Source organism: Arvicola amphibius, chromosome 6, assembly GCF_903992535.2.
Source record: "Arvicola amphibius chromosome 6, mArvAmp1.2, whole genome shotgun sequence".
NCBI lineage: Eukaryota > Metazoa > Chordata > Mammalia > Rodentia > Cricetidae > Arvicola > Arvicola amphibius.
This window is the reverse complement of record NC_052052.2, coordinates 95,581,514-95,602,839: the sequence shown is the minus strand read 5'-3', so window position 1 is coordinate 95,602,839 and position 21,326 is coordinate 95,581,514. Positions and strand designations below refer to the sequence as shown.

Genomic DNA, 21,326 nt, shown 5'->3' with positions numbered 1-21,326 from the left:
CATTTGCTTCATTGCATTCTCAAGACCTGAGAGACTAGAATAGGAAAAAAAAGTTTAAATGACAAATACATTATTGAAATGGAAGTCTGCCTGGTGGGACTATGTCTTTGGTGAAATATTATTCTAAATTGATATTTTTTAAAAAAAAAAAAGGGAAGTCAATTCTCTAACAAACAAGTATCCCTAGAAGCATTAGTAGTATTTGTGATCTCGAAATTTCACAGGCCTCATGCAGATTTTCAAGTATTTTCTAAAATTTGTTTGCAACATTTTGATTCTAACTTATTACAGCTTTTTCCCTCCCCCCCCAAAGAAAAATCTGTATATTTAAGACATAAACCTCTATGTGATGCTATTCCTAGATTTGTGCTTGGGAGTTATTAAAATTGGATGAGGTTATAAAGGAGGATACTCAAGATAAAGCTAGGATTTTTTAAAGTAGGGACACCAGGGAACTTGCCACTGCATTTGCAAGAGGTCTCATGAGTTGTAGGGAGATGGCAGCCATGGGCAAGGAAGGAAGCGATCAAGGAAGGAAGCCATCTGGTTGTTGGCCTCCTAAGAACTCAGGACAATACATCTGTGTTATAGTCTACAGTGTCTAGTTATGTCGGTTGGAGCTAAAAGAACATTTAAATTGTATTGACAGTTGTCAATTTAAATTTTTCGGTAAATAGAAAATATGAAAATAGGAACTTAAATCTTTCACTTAGGACAGTGCAAGGATTTTGCTTTTAAAATCCCTCTTAGAAAACCTGTAGGAGCCTCAGTGTGGACCCACACACACACACTCATTCTCTCTGTCTCTGTCTCTGTCTCTCTTTCTTTCTCTCTCTGTGTGTGTGTGTGTGTGTGTGTGTGTATGTGTATACATGTTCCTGTGGGTATGTGCACATGATTTTAGGCACGTATCAAATGTTATCTTGTCCACATCACTAAGTCTTAACCAAGCTTTTCTCCCAAATGAAACCTTCCTTTTCTAGTTAGTTTTCTGTGGCTGTGATGAAGCATTCTGACCAAAAAGCAACCAGAAAGTGAAGGGTTTATTACAACTTATGCTTCCATTTAATGTTTGATCACAGAGGGAAATAAGGGCCCTGGAGGCAAGAACTGAAGCAAAGACCATGGAGTTATGCTGCTTACTGGCTTATTCTCCGTGCTAAGCTAGCTCTCTATACAGTTGGATAGGGCCCAACTACCTAGGGATGTACTATCCAAAGCTATGTCAATTAGCAATCAAGAAAATGCCCCAAAGACATGCACACATGAATCTAATAGAGGCAGTTCCTCAAATGAGGTTCTCTGTTATCACATCGCTCCAGTTTGTGTCAACCTGACACTAAAACCCAGCAGGTATACTGCCCCAGATTTCTGATGCTGTGCCCTGCTCTTTCTTGAGTCATGTCCAGTGCAGATCTGTGGGGACACTTTGACTGTGTTAGGCTTTCATATCTACTCATTGTATTGGCTGCATCCCTCAGAATCACACTTTACTCTGAGAGTATTTATACCTTTACAGAGAAGCCTGAAAAAGTTGTAAAGGAAAACCGAACTATGTGATATACTGGCTATATCATCTTGTAGGGTATTTATAAATAGTGGTACCACAGATGATCACATTACCAACAGGAAATGTGGTTAAATGTGCTTATCAAATATATTAGGTTTGATGTTTAAGGAATTCCTTAACCCATAGAATATAGGTTGAACTAGACCAAGTGGCATTTGAGCTAATTTTTTTTTTTTTCAGATCCTTATAGTATTTATCCGCAAGTGTCCTTTGAGCCACACTTAGCTTAGGGCAAGGGTGCAATACAGTTTGGTGTTTAGCCTACCTGGTAATTTGTCCCCTCTGGAGGCCTTTACATGGTGATTTTTCCCACATGCATACAGTTTGTACTTCAGTTTGCAGGGCTTCATTAACAATCAAACTGTCAATGACAAAAGATCACCATGTGACCTATTTTACTGTAATTAAATCCAAGACTGGCTATGCACTGCAGAAACTGAGTTAGCTAGCCTTGTTTTCTTGTTTCTACTCTAAAAACTCTAAAACTAACCACCATGCTTAGAGGTAGCTTCGTCTGTACCACTACCCCTCTTAGTAAATGATGCCAGCGTCTTCTGTTTGACTCCTACTCAGCTCCAAACTCTGTATTGAATCAGCCATCAGGACACTGATTCTATGTTCAGAGAAACCTCTCACCTTCTATTCTTTCTACTCTACACCTCAGTCCATCTGTCAATTATTGGAACAGTGCACCCTTCTCATTCAGTTATGATTTCTCCTTACTTAGCACCTGCCTATCCCTCCTGAGTGGCACTGCTGTTTGTTTCTAAACTGTAGGAACATATACACATGGTATAGAAGTCACTATGAGTATATCACCATGGTTCAAAGAAAAGAAGTAAAACCATAGATACAGCTGAGCCCTTACACCACAGCTAAATACCTTCCTCCATTTATTTTCTATTCCTTTAGGAAAGTAAAAACTCCTGAAAGTGATAATTCTTAGGGTGTTCTTCAGTAAATGAAATCTAGCCATGTTATTCCTGTTCTGAAACTCTTCAGGCATCTATCTTTGATTTTGAGAAACAGTCTTTAACCTTAATCATAGCTGGCCTCTGGCTATTGCTTTCAGTCTATTTGCATATTATTCTCTGGAAAGCATGGAGAATATCTTTCTTCCTGTTGTCACACTTCATAGCAAACATGCAGTAATTGTTTCTAGATTGCATGGGTACATGTGACAGTGTCAAACACTGCTGAGTGAGACACATAACATTTTCATGGCTTTATTTTTATTTAGATGTTTATGCATGTGCATGCACATGTGTGTTTATGTGTATATATAATAGAGGACAGAAGAGGGCAGCAGGTCCCCTAGAGCTGAAGTTACAGGCAGTTGTGAGCCACCTGACCTGTATGCTAAGAGCAGCAGGCACTCCTAACCACGGAGCCATCTGTCTAGCACTGAGAAAGGTAACATTGTATGGTTCCTTCTTATAGAGTATTAAGCGTTGATAAGAGAAAGTAATATATCAGGGAATAGACATGAGGAGAAACAATCTACATCTGGCATGATAAGGCAGGTCTGAATGGGGTGTAGGTAGGGTTGAAATGCTGCAAGTATATAATCAGATCTAGACTTAAGAATAAAAGACATCAAAGAGAGGGGATGTGTTAACAGAAACTTGAAAACCAAATAGGAACTAGGAACATTCAGGTCACAAAAGCAAGTTAATATATTTCAAGGAAGAAGTCTGAAAATTTACAAAATCTGCTGTTACTTCTTTGTCTTCTTCTTCTTCTTCTTCTTCTTCTTCTTCTTCTTCTTCTTCTTCTTCTTCTTCTTCTTCTTCTTCTTCTTCTTCTTCTTCTTCGAATTGTCAGAGCTCAGAGTATGTGGGGAAGAGGTGGGAGATGAAGTGGAAGGTGACCAGACAAGGGTGAACTTTGTACTTCAAGTCATCCTATTTGAAGATTTAACAATTTTCATCTTCAAGATGAGATAAAAGTTCTCACCACTTTTTCTTCAAATAAAGGCATGCACTGAGTGACTAGAATCTGGTGAATTGGAAGTTTTGTAAATGTATTGATTTCCTTTCCCCGTTTTCATGTGTGTGTGCAGAACTGAGTTTTCCTAGCCAAATTCTGATAGCAGTTCCTATTCCTCTGCTCACACATTCAGTGGGAGCCACAGAAGAATGCCTATGGAAAGAATTACTCACAGCATGGAGAGCTTTAAATTCTCTGCTTATCATAGTCTCAGTATGATAATATTAAAAGTAAAATGAGAAAAAAAAATCGTACTTGGAATTCTGATTAGTCTGAAGTGTTTGAAAAAAAAAGAGGCCTGGGCCCTAGGCCCATGTTATTCTTTAGATAATCAATGCTTTTGGGAACCAGATTATCAATTCAAAGAAGTCCCTATGCCTTCCCACAGTCCCTTTTGAGAAGTGTTTTCTTTCATTTGTTGAAGATGACAGGGTTTCCCTTAACCATCTTTTGTAGATGTCAATATAAAGGTGCTGAAAAATACACATCTAAGAACTGATTAATTTTCCCTGCATTGAAAGATAGTGGCTGGGTTGGGCAGGCCTCTCTGCTCTGACTGTGTTAGCTGATCAGGAGATGTGGCTTTTCCATCCATCTACCCTCTACTAAACTGCCTTATTTTGCCACATGCCTACTTTATCCATTCTTCGTAAATGTTATTCTGGCCACAGATATGGGAAATTGAAAAGGAAATGAATCACTTTGTGACGACTATTTCCTATGCCTTCACTTCAGTTAGATAATCATAGATTATGGTTTAGTTGAAATTTAAAAAGTGGAAGAAAATAGCATCTCTAGTGAAGTAAGGTTTGGGGGACCTTCAGACCAGGGCCTTGAACAGTTTATTTCTCTTCAGTCTGTTTGGATTCCTGAAAATAAGGAACAGAAAGAAGACATGGGAGTTATTACCCATGAACAATGCCATGCCTTCTGTTTTACAGATAACTATTTAGTTGTGTTAAGAGCACTGTGGTAGGTGCTCTTGTTATAATAGATCTGTATTGTTTTATCTCATGTCTTATAAATGTCAATGTTTTTGTGTAGATATTAAGTAAATTATATAATGGCTAACACGCTAAAGACCTAAATGGACAAATTATTAGAATTAGCTCAATAGTCAAATAAGATTATATATTTATGATGAATAAATTTGTGTATTATCACAGGTTAGTGAGACTAGGGTTTCATTTCCAAAAAATATCTAATTTTGAACCAGTTGCCATCCACATGGAAAGACTATAAAGTTGTTTCATATATTACAATTTACAAACATATGTTAGATGGAAGAAAAATATAAATGTGTCAAGAAATTTACAGAATTTTAAGAAGACAGTTGAGAGGAATGTCAGATCAGAATAGAGGAAATGTTAGTGCACCACCAGAGTCCGGGGACTCCATGGAGCAAAGAAATATATGTGATAAAAGAAGTGTATCAAGGTTTATTACTTTTTTGGAAAAACATAATAAACAAGATCTAAAAATTAATAGCAAAACAAGTAAAAATTTTAAAAGTCACCTTAGAGAACTGAATTAATTTTGGGGTACTGATTTTATTGTTGTTCAAACAGAGGCTATAACTTCACAAATATTAAATTGACAACAATTAAATGTTTTCTTTTCTGACTTTACAGTTTTATACCACATGTTCACATCTCCAAGCAGGATTAGCCAAGACTTTAAAATAATTAACTTGTTCAGTAATCATTCTTTAGAAAGATTCAATTTTGCTCATTTTGATTGATTCATATGTCTCTGTCTGGCAGGAGGCCATGCTTCATCTAATTTTACTGTCTTATGACGCTCCATTAGATGGATGCAAGGCTACTCATTCATCTATTAGACTTGATGACACTCATGTTGTTTCTGGTTTTGATTTTGTATTGAAAACAGTGATATCCATAATTTTTAACATGTGCCCTTCTGTTCATGTGTAAGACCTTCTAAAGTGTAAGCCGTAGAGGCTGGTCTCTGAGCAGGCACTTGAACAATCTCACCCTATAATGTTGGATTACTTCTCCATCTTGTTACAGCAATCAGAACACCCACCATCCTATTACTGTTACTTCATATTCCCATAATTATTTTTATCATGTTGCAAGGGCTGTCAAGATAGCTCAATATTTAGAACACGTGCTTTTTTTGCAGATGACCCAGGCTGAGTTCTCAGCACCCATGTATAAAGTGGCTCATTACCATCTGTTACTCCAGTTCCAGGGGATCTATTGCTCTCTTCGGCCATAATACCAAACAAGCAGATAGTATGCATTCATGGATATAGGCAAATTGTCATGAATATTAAATATAAAAAAATCAGTCTCAGGTTTCTGTTATCATTTCAAGGACCAGACTTAATTATAAATGTGACACACTTAACAGAACCAATAATAAGATATCCCCAAACTATAGATATGATCTGTGTTTGTCAGAAATGACTCAGTTTGCTATATCCACAGTGTAGCATTTTCTAATTTCAGCCACGGGAAACTCTTAGAGAAACTGGGTCATGGTCAGCTCATACCTAAGATGATGAGAAACTTAAGAGAATATTTATAAAATAAGCAGAAAGCAGAAGGGGAAAAGGAACTATGTTTGGTGAGAAAACTAGCCTCTACCAGAAATGAAGTTTTGTTAGATTTCTTAATCAATATAAGATAATTCTTTTTTAATTTTTTTTTTTTTTGAGACAGGGTTTCTTTGTGTAACAGTTCTAGCTGTCCTGAACAGCACTATGAAAGACGCAACACTATGCTAGGAAAGACTGAAAGTATTTATTTGGGCCTGGTCCTAGCTACACAATCACAACTGCTTGGTGATATACAAGCAATAGAAATCTGAAGATAATGCCAGCGTGTGTGTAGTCTTGGATAAAGGTCAGAATACAAAGATCTTATGCCATTATCTCTTAGAATCAGACAATTAAGATATCTGAGGAAATGTAGACAGGGTAATAACTTTGAGATTGTAAAGGGCATGTGGCTCGGGGTGATTGCAAATATCACACAAGTTTGGGATTGACCTTAGGATGGTAAAGATCAGGGAAACATGAAGACAATCAATGGGGCCACAGATAGCACCTCTCTGGAGTTGTGCTTTTGAAAGGATGTCAGAGAAAGGTGCAGATGTTCAATCTGTGTTCAATGGTGAAATTGTAGCTGAATTTGAATTACTGGCTTTTTATACTGATTATTGCAAACAACAGTGCTGGTTAAAAGGGACTAATTTCATTCTAATTTTATAGAAAAAATGCAATTCAAATATTTGCCTTGTAACTATATATTGCCCCCTCATAGAAAGATAATTTATTAATATGGACATATTTATGTATATATTCATCAGATATTTTAAATGCACATATAGCATATACTCATTATATGTACAATGAAGCTTTCCTACTTCCCAGATACCATATGTGTTTAACTATCAACATACATGCACAGATATATGTTCAATAGGTTATATGAAAGAATTGAAATGGCAATTGTAATAAAAACTGACAGCATCTGAAGAAATACTTGAGATGTTTCATATACTTTGGAGAAAAAGTAAGGATCCTATGTTTGATTCAGAGCTAGCTGTACAATGCAGAAGACTGCTGAAGAGAGCGGAGCATGCCTTCTTATAAGTACCCATCTTGTCTGGATCTATGGTCCCTTTAGCCCAAGAAGGACAATGAAGAGTAGATCATCTCTGTTTAGACAGGTCACGCCTGATCTGACTTGAATGGATTCAGATAATATTATGGATGAGACTGCAACTTCTCCATGTAATAGCTGAAAAATAAAGGAAAACAAAAATTTTAATGAAGAATAAAATTGGGGAACTACAGTTATATTTTTAAAGTTTTTTTGAGATTATTTCATTTCCCCCTTCAAACCTACCCATATACTTTTATATACTTTTCCTTTATCCCACTAAAATTCATGATCTCTTTTTCATTACTTGTTACATTCATATATATATATATATATATATATATATATATATATATATATATTCCGGATTGCATACACAATCCTGCTCAGCCTATATATTGTTACTTGCATACCTGTTTTTAGGGCTCACCACTTGATATAGAGTAGCTAATTAGTGTGCTTTTCCCTGGGGAAGACCTTTTCTCCCACTCTCATCATTCATTACATACAACAATTTTTTTGGGTAAGCCAGGAAGAATCTAAAGACATAAATAATTCTTCTGATGCATTTTCTTTTTAACTACCTGATTTAAACATGAAGTCCAAAGCATATTCAGTAAGTACACACAGCAATATTTACTGATGTACAAAGAAAGATCAATTATTCTGAGTATTCTATATAAAGGCTACTCCTGGGTATAGATTTCGTAAGATAAAAGACTTAAAAAGAGAAAGAAAGCAACCAGTTGTTTGAGTTCCCTTCTGCCTACCAAGAGCTGTTGCTTAAGTTCAGTAAGCTTCACTTACTTGCCCTTAAAGAATGAAAATAATGCTGCTATGAACATAGTTGAACAAATGCTTTTGTAATATGATAGGGCATCTCTTGGGTATATTCCCAAGAGTGGTGTTGCTGGGTCCTGGGGTAGGTTGATCCCAAATTTCCTGAGAAACTGCCATACTGCTTTCCAAAGTGGTTGCACAAGTGTGCATTCCCACCAGCCATGGATGAGTGTACCCCTTACTCCACAACCTCTCCAGCAAAGGCTATCATTGGTGTTTTTGATTTTAGCCATTCTGACAGGTGTAAGATGGTATCTCAAAGTTGTTTTGATTTGCATTTCCCTGATTGCTAAGGAGGTTGAGCATGACCTTACGTGTCTTTTGGCCATTTGAACTTCTGTTGAGAATTCTTTGTTCAGTTCAGTGCCCCATTTTTTTAATTGGGTTAATTAGCATTTTAAAGTCTAGTTTCTTGAGTTCTTTATATATTTTGGAGATCAGACCTTTGTCTGTTGTGGGGTTGGTGAAGATCTTCTCCCAGTCAGTAGAACATGAGCTAGGAAGTCAGGACCCAGAGGGGTGCACCCACCTAATGAGATGGTGGGGCTGATCTAATGGGAGCTCACCAAGGCCAGCTGCACTGGGACTGAAAAAGCATGGGATAAAACCGGACTCCCTGAACATGGTGACAATGAGGGCTGCTGAGAAGCCAAGGACAATGGCACTGGATTTTGATCCTACTGCATGTACTGGCTTTGGGGGGGGGGGGCCTAGCCTGTTTGGATGCTCACCTTCCTAGACCTGGATGGAGGAGGGAGGACCTTAGACTTCCCACAGGGCAGGGAACCCTTACTGCTTTTCAGACAGGAGAGGGAGGGAGAGGGGAGTGGGGGAAGGGGAAAGGAAATGCGAGGCGGGGAGGAGGCGAAAATTGTTAATAATAATAATAATAATAATAATAATAATAAAGAATGAAAATAAAAAAGAGATAGTTCACTCTTCGTGGCTGCTGTAGAGAACTAAGGATGAACCAAGGGAAGAGCAACATGTGGGTTCCCCTCTCAAAAGTAAAACAGGCCCTACATTCAAGCATATCTGATAACTCAAGGCTGTCCCAACAAAATGCAGGTCCCATGCAACATGAACAGAATCTCTATGGAGACTAACGCTCACAAAACAGAAATCTTTGAAGTAGTGCTAGCAAAAGCCTTTCGAGTCAAAGCCGAGTCAGTGGCAGTGAATTCATGGTAGGGGCTTTGCAAACGTGGATAGTGGACAGGAGAAAACCAAGCAGACACCAGGTACTGAAGGTGAACTCCCACGTGGAATTCAGCTACAACTATAGGAGTCTAGCACATGATAACACAGGTGTGTAGCCAGTGTTGGGGAGTGTGAATGCCTAAAAGAAGCCTATTTCCTTGTCTTTCGTGTAAGACTGAATGGGGCTTCCTTTTTTCTATGAATGATACATTTTCTCCAGATTTACTATGATTTATTTAACAAATAATCTAGGTGTCTCATATATATAATATATTATAGTGATTTCTGAACTGATTATTATGGATCTAATGGCTATATGTATTACTTCACATAGTTCCCGTATTTTTCTTTTTGGTTTGTCTTGTCTAAATCTACTGGCTTTAGTTTTTCAAGTGTCAAATGAGGCATAATTAGTGAATGTCCTTTGCTATGTACATTCAATATCTGGCATCCATTCACCTTGCAAAATCACACTACAGACTTTGAACAACATCTTCTCCATCCTTCCCTCTCCAGCTCCTGGCAATCACCAGTCCACTCTTCATATAAGAGTTTGTGACTTTTCTAAAATTCACATGAGTGAGATCTTTCAGCATTTGTCATTGTTTTTCTTAGCCTGACAAATTTTACTTAGCATAATTTCTTCCAGCTTCATCTCTGTTGTCACAAATGATGACAGATTTGCTTTTTTTAAGACTGACTGGTTTTCCAGTATTTATACAAATCATGTTTTACATATACTTGCAGATATTTTATTATTCCCATATTCGCTACTGTGGAGAGTACTACAGAGAATACAGTAGTGATCCTGTCAGCATCTTGAATTCAGTTCCTTTGGACAGATATTCCAAAGCGGTTTTCTGGGTTGCATTACGGTCTTATTTTTAGGGCAACATCCGTGCTGGTTTTCACAATGACTTAATTCTTTACATGTTTATGTGCCCAGTGCCAAGGCGCTTTATTGTGGCTTTCTGATTAGCTTACCCCTTGTTATTATATACTTACTTTCCTTAGTCCATTATTCTGCTCCCTCCTCTTTGGTTATCATTTGTGTGGGGCATCTGTGCCCCGACTTTCATTCTCAGTGTCCATTTGACCCTAAAAGTAATCTGGATCTTTTGTAGGCAGCATGAGGGTGGTTTGGACTTTTTATTAATTCAGCTACTATAGATTCCTCTGAATGGAGAACTTGATCTGCACCTTTAAAGTGATGACCAGTAGGAAGGACTAGCCGCTGTTTCCTCCATATTCACTAGCTGCTCTGTGGGCACAGCATCCTTCCTTCTTTGCTCTTTCTCCAGTGCAATTTGGGACGTTTGTAGCAGTGCCTTGCTCATTTTTTGCCTATCACTTGTGTATTTACTGTAGATTTATGGTCAGCAAGAGGCTTGTGTCAAACATCTTGAAGTCACCGCAGTCTATTTTGAGCTGATAAATTCAGTTGCAAACAAAGACTGGGCACTTGCACTTCCAGTGCTCCAAATTATATGTGATTGATGTCAGGATCTTCATCTTCTGAAATTGTCCATCACTGAAAATTATTTAATTATTATAGTTGTATTTATTTTTGATTCTTTTAATCTTTACTTTTTTGAAATTAACATATAATTACATCAGTTTACCCTTCCCTTTCCTCCTCCTAGTCCTTCTGTCTCTCTCTGTCTCTGTCTGTCTGTCTGTCTGTCTGTCTGTCTGTCTCTCTCTCTCTCTCTCTCTCTCTTTCTCTCACACACACACACACACACACACACACACACACACACACACACACACACACACTATCACACTATTCTAAGGTTAGAAGTCGTCAGTGCACCAACATTCCTGAGGTTGTGTGAGTTTTATTACTTATTTTTATTATTTTATTATTTTGTCCTTTCATGCGTGTCCTCATCAGCACTCCACCAGCTCTAAGAATTCCCTTTTTTCTTATAAAGTCATTATAAAGCAGATTTCCTAGCTGTATTTTCCTCTGGAGAATTCACATCCAATTCTTCTCTGAAGATCATTTCCCGAGTATAGTATCCTGGATAAACACGTCTTTCTGCCAGCTTTTTCTCTCACTGCTTTCAACTTTTTGCCTTTGCACTTTGAGAATCTTTTCATGAGTCTTGGTGATGGTTTCCTTATGTTCAATATATTTGACATTACTTTAGGATTTTTGAGTATCAATGTTCACTCTTCAAATTTGGGTATCTATTATTTATTTTTCCTATCTTTTATCGCATTTTCATTCCCTCCCTTCTCTGCTCCTTTCAGACTCCTGTATGTGGGTATTTATTTGCTTGATGACCCCTACCAACCCTTAGCTTTTCTTTCCTTCATTCTTTTCTTTTTATTTTCTGATGTTGAATTTAAATGACCTGTGTCTTAAAGTTGCTGACTCTAACACATTGATTGAGTCTGCTCTTGAATCTTACAATGGAATTTTCTGTTTAGAGCACTGGTGAGCTTTAATTATAGAATTTCTATTTGGCTACTTAAATGTATTTTATCTCTGTATGAAACACCATTTTGTTCAGGAATTGTTTTTCTCATCTAAGTGAGCCATGTGCCTGTTCTGTTGTATCTATATTACGGTGATTTTTCTTATGCGTTTGTTAGACATTTGGTCGTCTCTAGCTTTTCTGGATCTACTCTGGGTATTTGTGTGGTTACTCTGTCATTGTCACCCTTACTTGCTTTTTTAATATCTTTGTTACCTTTTCTATTGTCAGTGCACTTGAAGGCATGGGTAATTTTTTTCAATGTTGACAGAATTAAAACAAAAAACAAAAAACAAAATTGGAATATTCTTAGTTCAGCAAAACCACAAATTCTAGATACATAGGCTGACCTGGTACTTGAGATCTTGGGCAGAGTACTAAATCCTGCTCAGTATGGACACATTATACATCTCTCTATCATCACAGGCCTGGAATCTCATTATATGAATCAATGGCTGGATCTGGAGTTTGTCAGTTTGGCCTGGTTCTAATGTTTACTAAGTGGAAACTGGGTACTAGTTTCATTGGAGTTGATCTAAAGCATGCTTGCATGGGGAAAAACATCCTGGAACCTGAGACCATAGCAGCTAAACTGGTGCTTAAGTAAGAGTCCTTGGAACTACGTGGGATAGAGTGGAGTCTGACACTTAGGACTCAGCCTAGAATCTGGTTTGGCAGGACCAGCCCTGATGGTGATTCACAGGGTAAGAATAATAGTAGGGTCTGTATCAAAGCTGAATGGTCATCACGGTTTAATGCTGCTGGCAGTGACCCTCTCCAGGCTGAGTGCTTATCATAGGCTGAGTCTGATGGTTGGGTCTCCATCGAGAAAGAGTGCTCACTTTCCTCTCATTCCCCAGCATATAGGGTACATCTGTCCATTCAGGGTTGCTTGGATCTGAGGTAGGAGAGGCCAAATAGTATGATTCTTTCCTTCCTGTTGTTTTCCTGTTTTTGCTTGCTTATTTATTCTTTTTTTCCCCCTGCATTTTGCTCATGGACTGTAATGTCTCTCCTGGATTTGATTGCTCTTATGAAGGCTTTTCCATATGGCTGAGTACCAGAAGCCCCTACTGCTTTTGCAGCTATCATGTTCCTATTATGTGACTAAGGTTTTGGTGTTTGTCTTATTACCTGCATATTCCTGAAGAAAATAGACAAGCTTTATTTTTAAAGAAAAATTTTAAAAAATACCTAAAACAACAACAAAAATCAGTTCATCACCTCTATCAAGAGCGTGTGCTTTGTATACTGCACTGGTTTAGGGCACTTCATTCACAGTTTGCTTGCTGAGTGAAGACATGTGCAAAAGTCCGAGATATCCAGACATATTGGAGAAGGTGGGAGAGAGCAAGCTGTTGATAGTTACTGTGAGAAGTTAGCATGTGTTCACTTTAAGCAAAGTACGTTTATTTATTTGGGAAACAAGATGCACAAAGGAAAACTGAAGTCACCTTTTCTTATTAGTCCAGAATGAAAACAGATGAAGGTATTGTGATTTTTGTCTGTCTTCAACTCTGCCTCTGTTCACTCCATCTCGGATCATCCTTCTGATGTGCCTATGATCTGCTTTATATTTTCAGCATAATCCTGATTATGGCAATTTCATAAATATAGTTAAGGACACATAACTAAGTTGTCAGCCGTGTCTCTCTCCCACCAAGGAAATGAATTTTTAGCACTTTATTATACCAAAGATGTCTTAAGTCAATCCAGTGATGGACTCTACGAGTTTTAAAAGATATACTTTTTAAATTTATGAAATGTATTTGATATATTTTGCTTTGACAGCTATTGGAAATTTAAAGTGAAATATTTGGTGATTGACAATATTATAGGTTTCTGGGGAGAAGCACAGGGATGTATTTTAATTAATAATATATTATTATTATGCCTTAACTTGAAAACTGATTGGAACTGTAAAGGGAAAATGCTTAATGATTTACATTATTGTAGGTTCCTTCTGAGAATCCTGTGGTTAGTAATCCCATCTGAATTTCAGAATATGTTTATTACCTGTCTAGGTTGCATGTAAAAATCTATGTTCTTCTTGTGCACCAGTGTCTGCCTGCTGGATGCCTGTTACATGAAACACTTCATGTGCAGTGCCCCTTAGCAGACAGTCACATTTCCAGATAGTTAATCACAGCTTATATGTTCCAATTTAGCAATTGCTGCCATACGTGGCTGTATTGGAGGCCTGCGTGAGTACAAACAAGCATTTGTCTGAAAGGGAATAGTTTATGTCATGTGGAAATCTATTGAGTTTTAAAATGAAGGAGAAAAACTGTAGGTACAATATACTCAACCTTTATTGCTTTATTTCAAGCTACTTGTCCACCATGAGCAGTGCCTGACTGTCTAAAGAACAGCAAACACCTACGTAGCCATCTTCGGTTCTCATGACCAGAATAGTTAGTGAGAAATCTAAACGAGAAATTCATTGTCCTAATTCTTATCCATAAATTTCAGTTCTCTTTGATTAACCAGTAAAGATCACAGATACGTGGGCTTTACTAAAGATGACAGAGGCATCTATATTATGCCATTGTCTTTTGTACTCTAAAGGCAGTATTGAACCACAAATGTTTGATGCCTTACAGGCACATGGGGTGACTCCAATCTTGCCTAAGAAGTCAAAGAGAATAACCAAGAGATGATAAACTAGAATATTTTTGTAGCCTTTGCACATCAAAGGCTTATAGAACATTTCATTGGTAATAGTTCCCTCATGCTTCCTTTATCACTACGACACCTCCAGTTAAAGACAACACCATTTGCTGCCCAACGGGAGATTGATTTTTACAAGGAGCTCATTCCATCAGAATGGAAGGAAAGAGTGCATGAACTATGAACTTTAAGCTTTATTTTCTCTTGCCCTGTGGTTAAATTCAGTGTTTCGCCTCATCTCAAAAAGAATTAATGCCTATAAACACGTGTTGTACATTTAGTCCTGAGTCACAATTGTAAGGTCACATAAACATCTCAGTATAACTTTGCAACAAACTTAAACATATTAGAGAAAATTTTAAGTAACTGGTTGGCTTTCAGCATTGCACTGCTTCTGCCTTTCCCTTTTCTCATAGCCCCTCATGGTGTATGCCTCTGTGTCTTTGTGTCTGTCTGTCTGTCTGCTTCCCTCTGTCTCTGTCTCTCTCTTCTTCTGTCCCTCCCCTCCCTCCTCTTCTCCCTCCTCCCCATGTGTGTCTCTTTGACTCTGTGTCTATCCTTCTATGTGTGTTTCTGTGTATTGGAGGGGGCTGTTGCTCATACCTGTTTTACAGGCAATTGAGCCAAGCCTTGCCCACGCTAGGTTGATTCTTTGTCACTGAACTGCCTTCTGGCTTCGATTGTCTGCATGCAGCAGTCACGTTCTGACACCAGCCCTCTCCCATTTAACAGATATAAGGAAACAAAGAACAGAGAGCGGGGTAAATCATTTAGTCACACCACAAAGCAATAGTTTGAGTTTGCCATGAAACAGCTTCTCTAATTGAGTGCAATGCCTCCTGTCACTAAATTAAGTCTTATTTGATGAAGTGCTATAAAAGAATCACACTTGTTTGTGAAACTATCCAGTTAAAATGCAGAAGATCTGGAGCTGAATCAAAACAGCGGAGGCTGAGGTGGCTCCACTTCTGCTCTAAGCTACAGATGCTGGCATTCGCAGGTCTTTCCTCCTCTAACTGCTTCTTTTGGCATAAAATCCTCTGAAGGCGAGTATGTAGTCTGTCAACTCCCATTTAGTAGCATTTTAAACTTGCCTATAAGAACTGCCACTATTTCTGCAGAGTAGTGTTTTCAAAATGACCTCAGGAGAAGTAAATATGAATGTCATTTAACTCCCTGACCTCTTCAGGATATGATGTAAGCCTAGATTTACATTATTTCTAAGTAGTTCTAGAGTCCATGGAATTTGGAATCATAAAACCTGTAATGATCATGAGGGTTTTGGTAAACAACCTAGCTTTATTAATTATTGAATTTAATAAATGAAAATAATATCTTCACCATTTCCTCCCTAGGTATTGCAGAGATAAACTGAATACTTAACATAGTGTAATTATCAAAAGCCTGTGTAGATATTGATTGATCGATTGATTTGTGCAAAGTAATTATGGCTAATAAGTATGGTTATGATACATTTTATAAAAGTTGTTCGTCAATAAAAAAATAAGGGACTAGCGTGATTACCCAGTAATTAAGAGCATTGGCTGGTTGATCTTCCAGAGGATCCAAGTTCAATTCTGAGCACCCACATGTAGGCTTACAATCTTGTAACCTTAGTGCAAGTGGATCTGACACCCTCTTCTGGCCTTTGTAGGTATTACATACAAATGGTACATAGACATAGTGCGGGCAACACATGTTTTTTAAAAGTTAAAAAATACATAATAATTGAATAGTATTTGTTCATAAAAGACTTAATGTGACTGATATTATTCACCTAATCAGATGATTATTTTTTTAATTTGAAATCAGATCATTCACATAGCTAGAAGCCTGTGCCTCTAGTTTAACATGTAGGAGGAGAGCAGAATTCAAGCTGAGAACTTGGCATAGTAATGGTTAAGGCCAAAGGGAAGGACAATGCAGTAGCTCTTCTTTGCAATTCAAAGAAAAAACCATGTTTGCTTTTCTTTTTTTTTTTTTTTTTTTTTTTTTTTTTTTTTTTTGTTTTTCGAGACAGGGTTTCTCTGTGGCTTTGGAGCCTGTCCTGGAACTAGCTCTTGTAGACCAGGCTGGTCTCGAACTCACAGAGATCTGCCTCTTTTAATGAAGGTATTTTTCTGAGTCCTAAGTCACCTGGATAGTAATTCTTATATAAATCTTACAAGCACATAAATAATTGCTATTTATGCTCAAATCTTATAATAGATAAAAGAATATAATACAAGCCTCCCAGATTGAACCAAGGATTTTGAAGAAAGCAAATACTTTAATCCCAGCACTTGTGAGGCAGAGACAGGCAGAGCTCTGCGAGTTTGAGACCAGCTTGTTCTACAGAGCAAGTTCCAGGAAGGCTCCAAAGTTATAAAGAAAATCTGTCTCAAAAAAAAGAAAAGTAAAGCATAAAATGTGTAAAATTAACAATATGGCTGTATTTGGTTTCTTTGGCATTATGTTAGAGAGGCAAAGGCCTAAAACTGTGGTCTACATAGCTATGGGTATTTGCAAAGGACTAGCTGTGTTTTCTTTCATAGCGAGTCCCTACCCAGCACCGAGTTACTGTACCCTGCATTCAGGAAGTTTGTTTTCTCCATTCCATATAACAGCTAAAATATTACTTTTAAAATCTATAAGCTAAGGAACTAAGTAGTAGATATTTTTTACTGAAAATGAGCATTTTGATCATTTAAAACAACTTGAATTACTAACAGAAATGAGTTTCTAGTACAGTCAAGGAAAGTTCAAAATTATTCCCTGGATCAGGAAGCAATCAGTCTCCCAGAGTATTGTGTTCCCTCCCTTGTGCTGCAGAGCTGATCTTATGGGTGATTGTAGTAGTGACAGTGGCCCATTCATTGGGGGAACAACAGCCAAGTGCCACCCAAAACTGAAATTATTATTAACTTCATAACTGTTATTTAATTAATGGATTTATTTACTCATTTGTGTGTGTGTGTGTGAATGTGTGTGTGTGTGTGAGCAAGCATGTGTACATGTCATGTCATTGGTAGGGGACAACTGTCAACTGTCTGGAGTCATTTTTTGGTTCCGAGTGTTAGAATTCAGGCTCGGTGTCTTGACGATAAGCACCTTTGCTCACTGAGTCATCTTGCCTGCCCTTCTGATTTGTTTCAATGTTGCAATAATTGTAGAAGAGGAAATTGCAACTCTGCTTCTTACAATAAACAAATTCTTTTGAGTGTTTGCTTCATTCTTTCGGAATTATTTGAAACTTCTTTAAAATATGTGAACTTGTAAAGTCTAGGAAAAATATTGACCAGAGAAAGTATAGCTATAAAAAGAAAATAAGTTCTTGCCAAATTTCTGCGGAAATATGTAGGGACATGTGCTTACATTGTCCCTGTTTCAAATATGAATAAACATAGTTACATATGTAGAGACTAAAAGGGTTGATCTGGAAGATGATGAGAGCCCAACAGCAGTTACTAGAGACAGATATGGAGAGAGTAAAGAGAGGAGAGTCTCGATGTCACAGTTATGTAGAAACAAACCCTCGAGGCCTGCAGCAGCAGAGTGGTCGCCAACAATAATGAAGTACATACATATTTTTTTTTTTTTTTTTTTTTTTTTTGTTTTTCGAGACAGGGTTTCCCTGTAGTTTCTAGAGCCTGTCCTGGAACTAGCTCTTGTAGACCAGGCTGGCCTCGAACTCACAGAGATCCGCCTGCCTCTGCCTCCCGAGTGCTGGGATTAAAGGCGTGCGCCACCACCGCCCGGCTAAGTACATACATATTAAGAGTAGTCAGTGTGCTACAAACAAAAAGCAAAAGTTGAAGGGAATGAATAACACAGTGCCTTTTCATTGATTACTATAAATTCATGCATGAGAAGCATTACTGTGCACTTCCTACCAACGCTACCTGTCAGTCAAAACAACAGTGATGTAAAAGTGAATGAAGTATCTGAAATCACGGGTGTCATTGATCTCTAACTGTGTTTCTAGGAATTGCTCCTGCTCTGGCACAGAGTGCATCTGGAAAATGGCTTCTGTAGTGATCTAGGATCCTCTCCCTTCACTCCTCTCAGTTAAGCAGTCCATTCATCCCCACACAGAGAATATGGAGTCAAAATATGGAAGCAAACCCCTAGGGCTCATGCTTTCTGAAAGGACTCCTTCATGGTCTAATTAAAACATTTGCTTTCAAGGTCTCATCTGTAGACTTTTTTGTGTCTATTCTAAAGATCAAATTATAAATGAATCATGGTGAAAGCAAGAAAAAATTAATTACAAGGTCTGAAAAATGGCTGCGCTTTGTGTTTATAATTATGAGTAAGCGCATCTGAGGGAATGGTGGAAATCTAGAGAGAAATATGATAAAAAGAAGAGATGCTATCAGTACACTTTCTTCTAATAGAAAGCAACCGTTTATCATTTTAACAGTAAAATCTTACTGAATAGACTAATAACTAGAGATTTAATTTAATTTAGAAATGACTTACAGAGAAATCACAGTTTGCAATTTGAAACCATGTAATCCACAATATCCTAAGGAAATCTTTATTCGGGTCATAATTGAGGTAAAATATTTGACATTTGAGGCTTATACATTACAGTTTTTTTCCAAAGACTCTTGCGTCTTTAATCTTGTAAAACAAATGGTCCACAGTAATGTCAGTTCTCTAGTGACGTCATAATTATGTGAACATTCCAATTGCATCATTTGCTTTGAATTTTATCTTATAATATTGTGTGTAGGTTTGTTTTTGTCTATATTGATTTTTTTAGATAATTTTAAAATTGTCAAGTATTTCCTGGACTGACTCTTCCCTCAGGTGGAGTCAGTAGGAGACCGAAAGCTAGTGTGAGATTGGCAATTTGTCATGGATCTTTCATAAAATAGATAAGACCTGTGTGGATAATCTCAGTGTGAATAAACTGTAAACACCTTAGGGGTGTAAAACAAAACTACTGAAAGTCAGTTCAAAGCTCAAGGCCCCCACAGTAAATACCTCTTAGTAAGCACCTGCTGAGATAAGTCAATGCCAAGAACTCACAAAGAAGGGGCACTTGTAGGTTCTCGGAATTTCACCATCTTATCTACAAATATGTAGACTGCATCTTCATGATATGACTGAGGCCTTGGCACACCTGGAGTTACTTAGCTCCCTTTCAACTTGTTTGAAGAAAACAAACACAAAAAGATAAAAATATTCACTATCACTTAGAATATGGGTTTTGTTGTTGATGTTGTTTATGCAGGCAGAGCATTTTAGGAAAACTCAAGACTGAGGATGTAGCTGTGTGCTAAAGTGTTTGCTTAAGCTCATGTGTGAAGTCCTGGGTTTGGTCCGCATCACTGCCAACAGCCCCCAAAACAAAATCCACAAATAAATGTAAGGAATAGAAACTTACCTGTAAAAGCTCTAGTGGTTTAGGCTAGTGTTAAGAATATAGAAGATAAAAGTTGAAGGTTTGGCTTTCTGTAGTACTGTGTTGAACTTCGTTAGCCTAAAATTCACTCTGAGGTAAGAGTCACTCTGCACTATTAAAAGTGTACCTATTAGGAATTACTGAGAAGCAGTTCTCCTGGATGCTATCAAATTATATGAGCATTTTTACTCTATCCAGAACAAAACATATTGTTAATCAGACATTAAGACGTTAAGTTTTTTTTCCTGTTTTAATGTTCCTACAAATATGACTACATTAGAATCACAGCTGTTTTGGTTATAATTTTATCTGGCAATCTTTCTTTAAAAATTTCCTATTTTTCTTGTTATAGGTTTCATATACACTGGAGAAGTTGTACACCGAATGCTAACAGCCACACAGTATATAGCACCTTTAATGGCAAATTTTGATCCTAGTGTATCCAGAAATTCAACCGTCAGATACTTTGATAATGGTATGTACTGACTGCCCGATTTGTGTCGAATTTTATATGTTTGTGTGTATATGTGTATATATGTATATATGTATGGATATGTATATATCCATACATATTGTGTACACAAAATAATGGTGATAAGAATCTGATGCTTGTATGTATCTGGCATTTTCTAGTACACCTGAGTTGTAAGCACACCGCCTTTGCCTGGTGCTGCCTTGCTCTGGTACCTGATAAACGGTTAGCAGTGAAACAAAGTAAATGCATGACAAGAGAGCTGTTCACTCACTCTCTAACGCGCTCACTTGATCATTCCGAAAATGTTCATTTGCATCTGTCGCACAGTAGAATCCATGAGTGACTATAGACAGACGTTCCCATAAAACAAACATGTATTTGATGCCACTTTTAATAAATCCTTTGTATTAAAATATCTAAAGATGTGTAAGTGTAATACCGATGAACCTCAAATAGATGCAAGTGGCATAATCTGTTTTTTGAAATTCAGTTTCTACAATGTAATTTCTGCAACTTGTGCGTCAATATGCTGAACACATAAACTATGTCAGAGGCATTTAAAATTTATTTAAGAAGATAAAATGTTCTTCACATTGAAGTATGGAGTAGGCCATTTTAAGGTGACCAGGCATACTGACAGCAGCCTAAAGCCTGTATTTCTTTTGAGAACATATAAAATGTCTCAGTTACTGTTCTGTTTTTATGAGGAGACACCAAGACCACAGGAGCTCTTATAAGAGAAAACATTTAAATGGGGCCTTGCTTACAATTTCAGATGCTTAGTCCATTATCATCATGGCATGGAGCATGGTGGCAGCCATGGCAGCCATGGTACTAGAGAAGTAATTGAGAGCTACATCCTGATCTGTGGGCAGTGAGAAAGACACTGGGCTAGGCATGGGCTTTTGAAATCTCAAAGTCAATCCCCAGTGACACAGTTCCTTCAACAGTGTCACACCTCCTAATCCTTCTAAGCTTTTCAAATAGTGTCACTCAATGGTGAGTAAGTTTTCAAATATATGATAGTTTTAGGGAGACAGTCTTATTCAAACCACTACATTCCACTTTCTGG

General features: G+C 37.5%; 1 protein-coding gene across 1 annotated transcript in view; it reads left to right on the top strand.

Annotated features, from left to right (window-relative positions):
- Plxdc2 (plexin domain containing 2) overlaps positions 1 to 21,326 on the top strand; it is a 389,349-nt gene that overhangs the window by 255,104 nt on the left and 112,919 nt on the right. Inside the window, exon 5 of the mRNA XM_038334190.1 lies at positions 20,132 to 20,254. Coding sequence (XP_038190118.1) covers positions 20,132 to 20,254 — 123 coding nt within the window. The remainder of the gene's footprint in view (positions 1 to 20,131; positions 20,255 to 21,326) is intronic.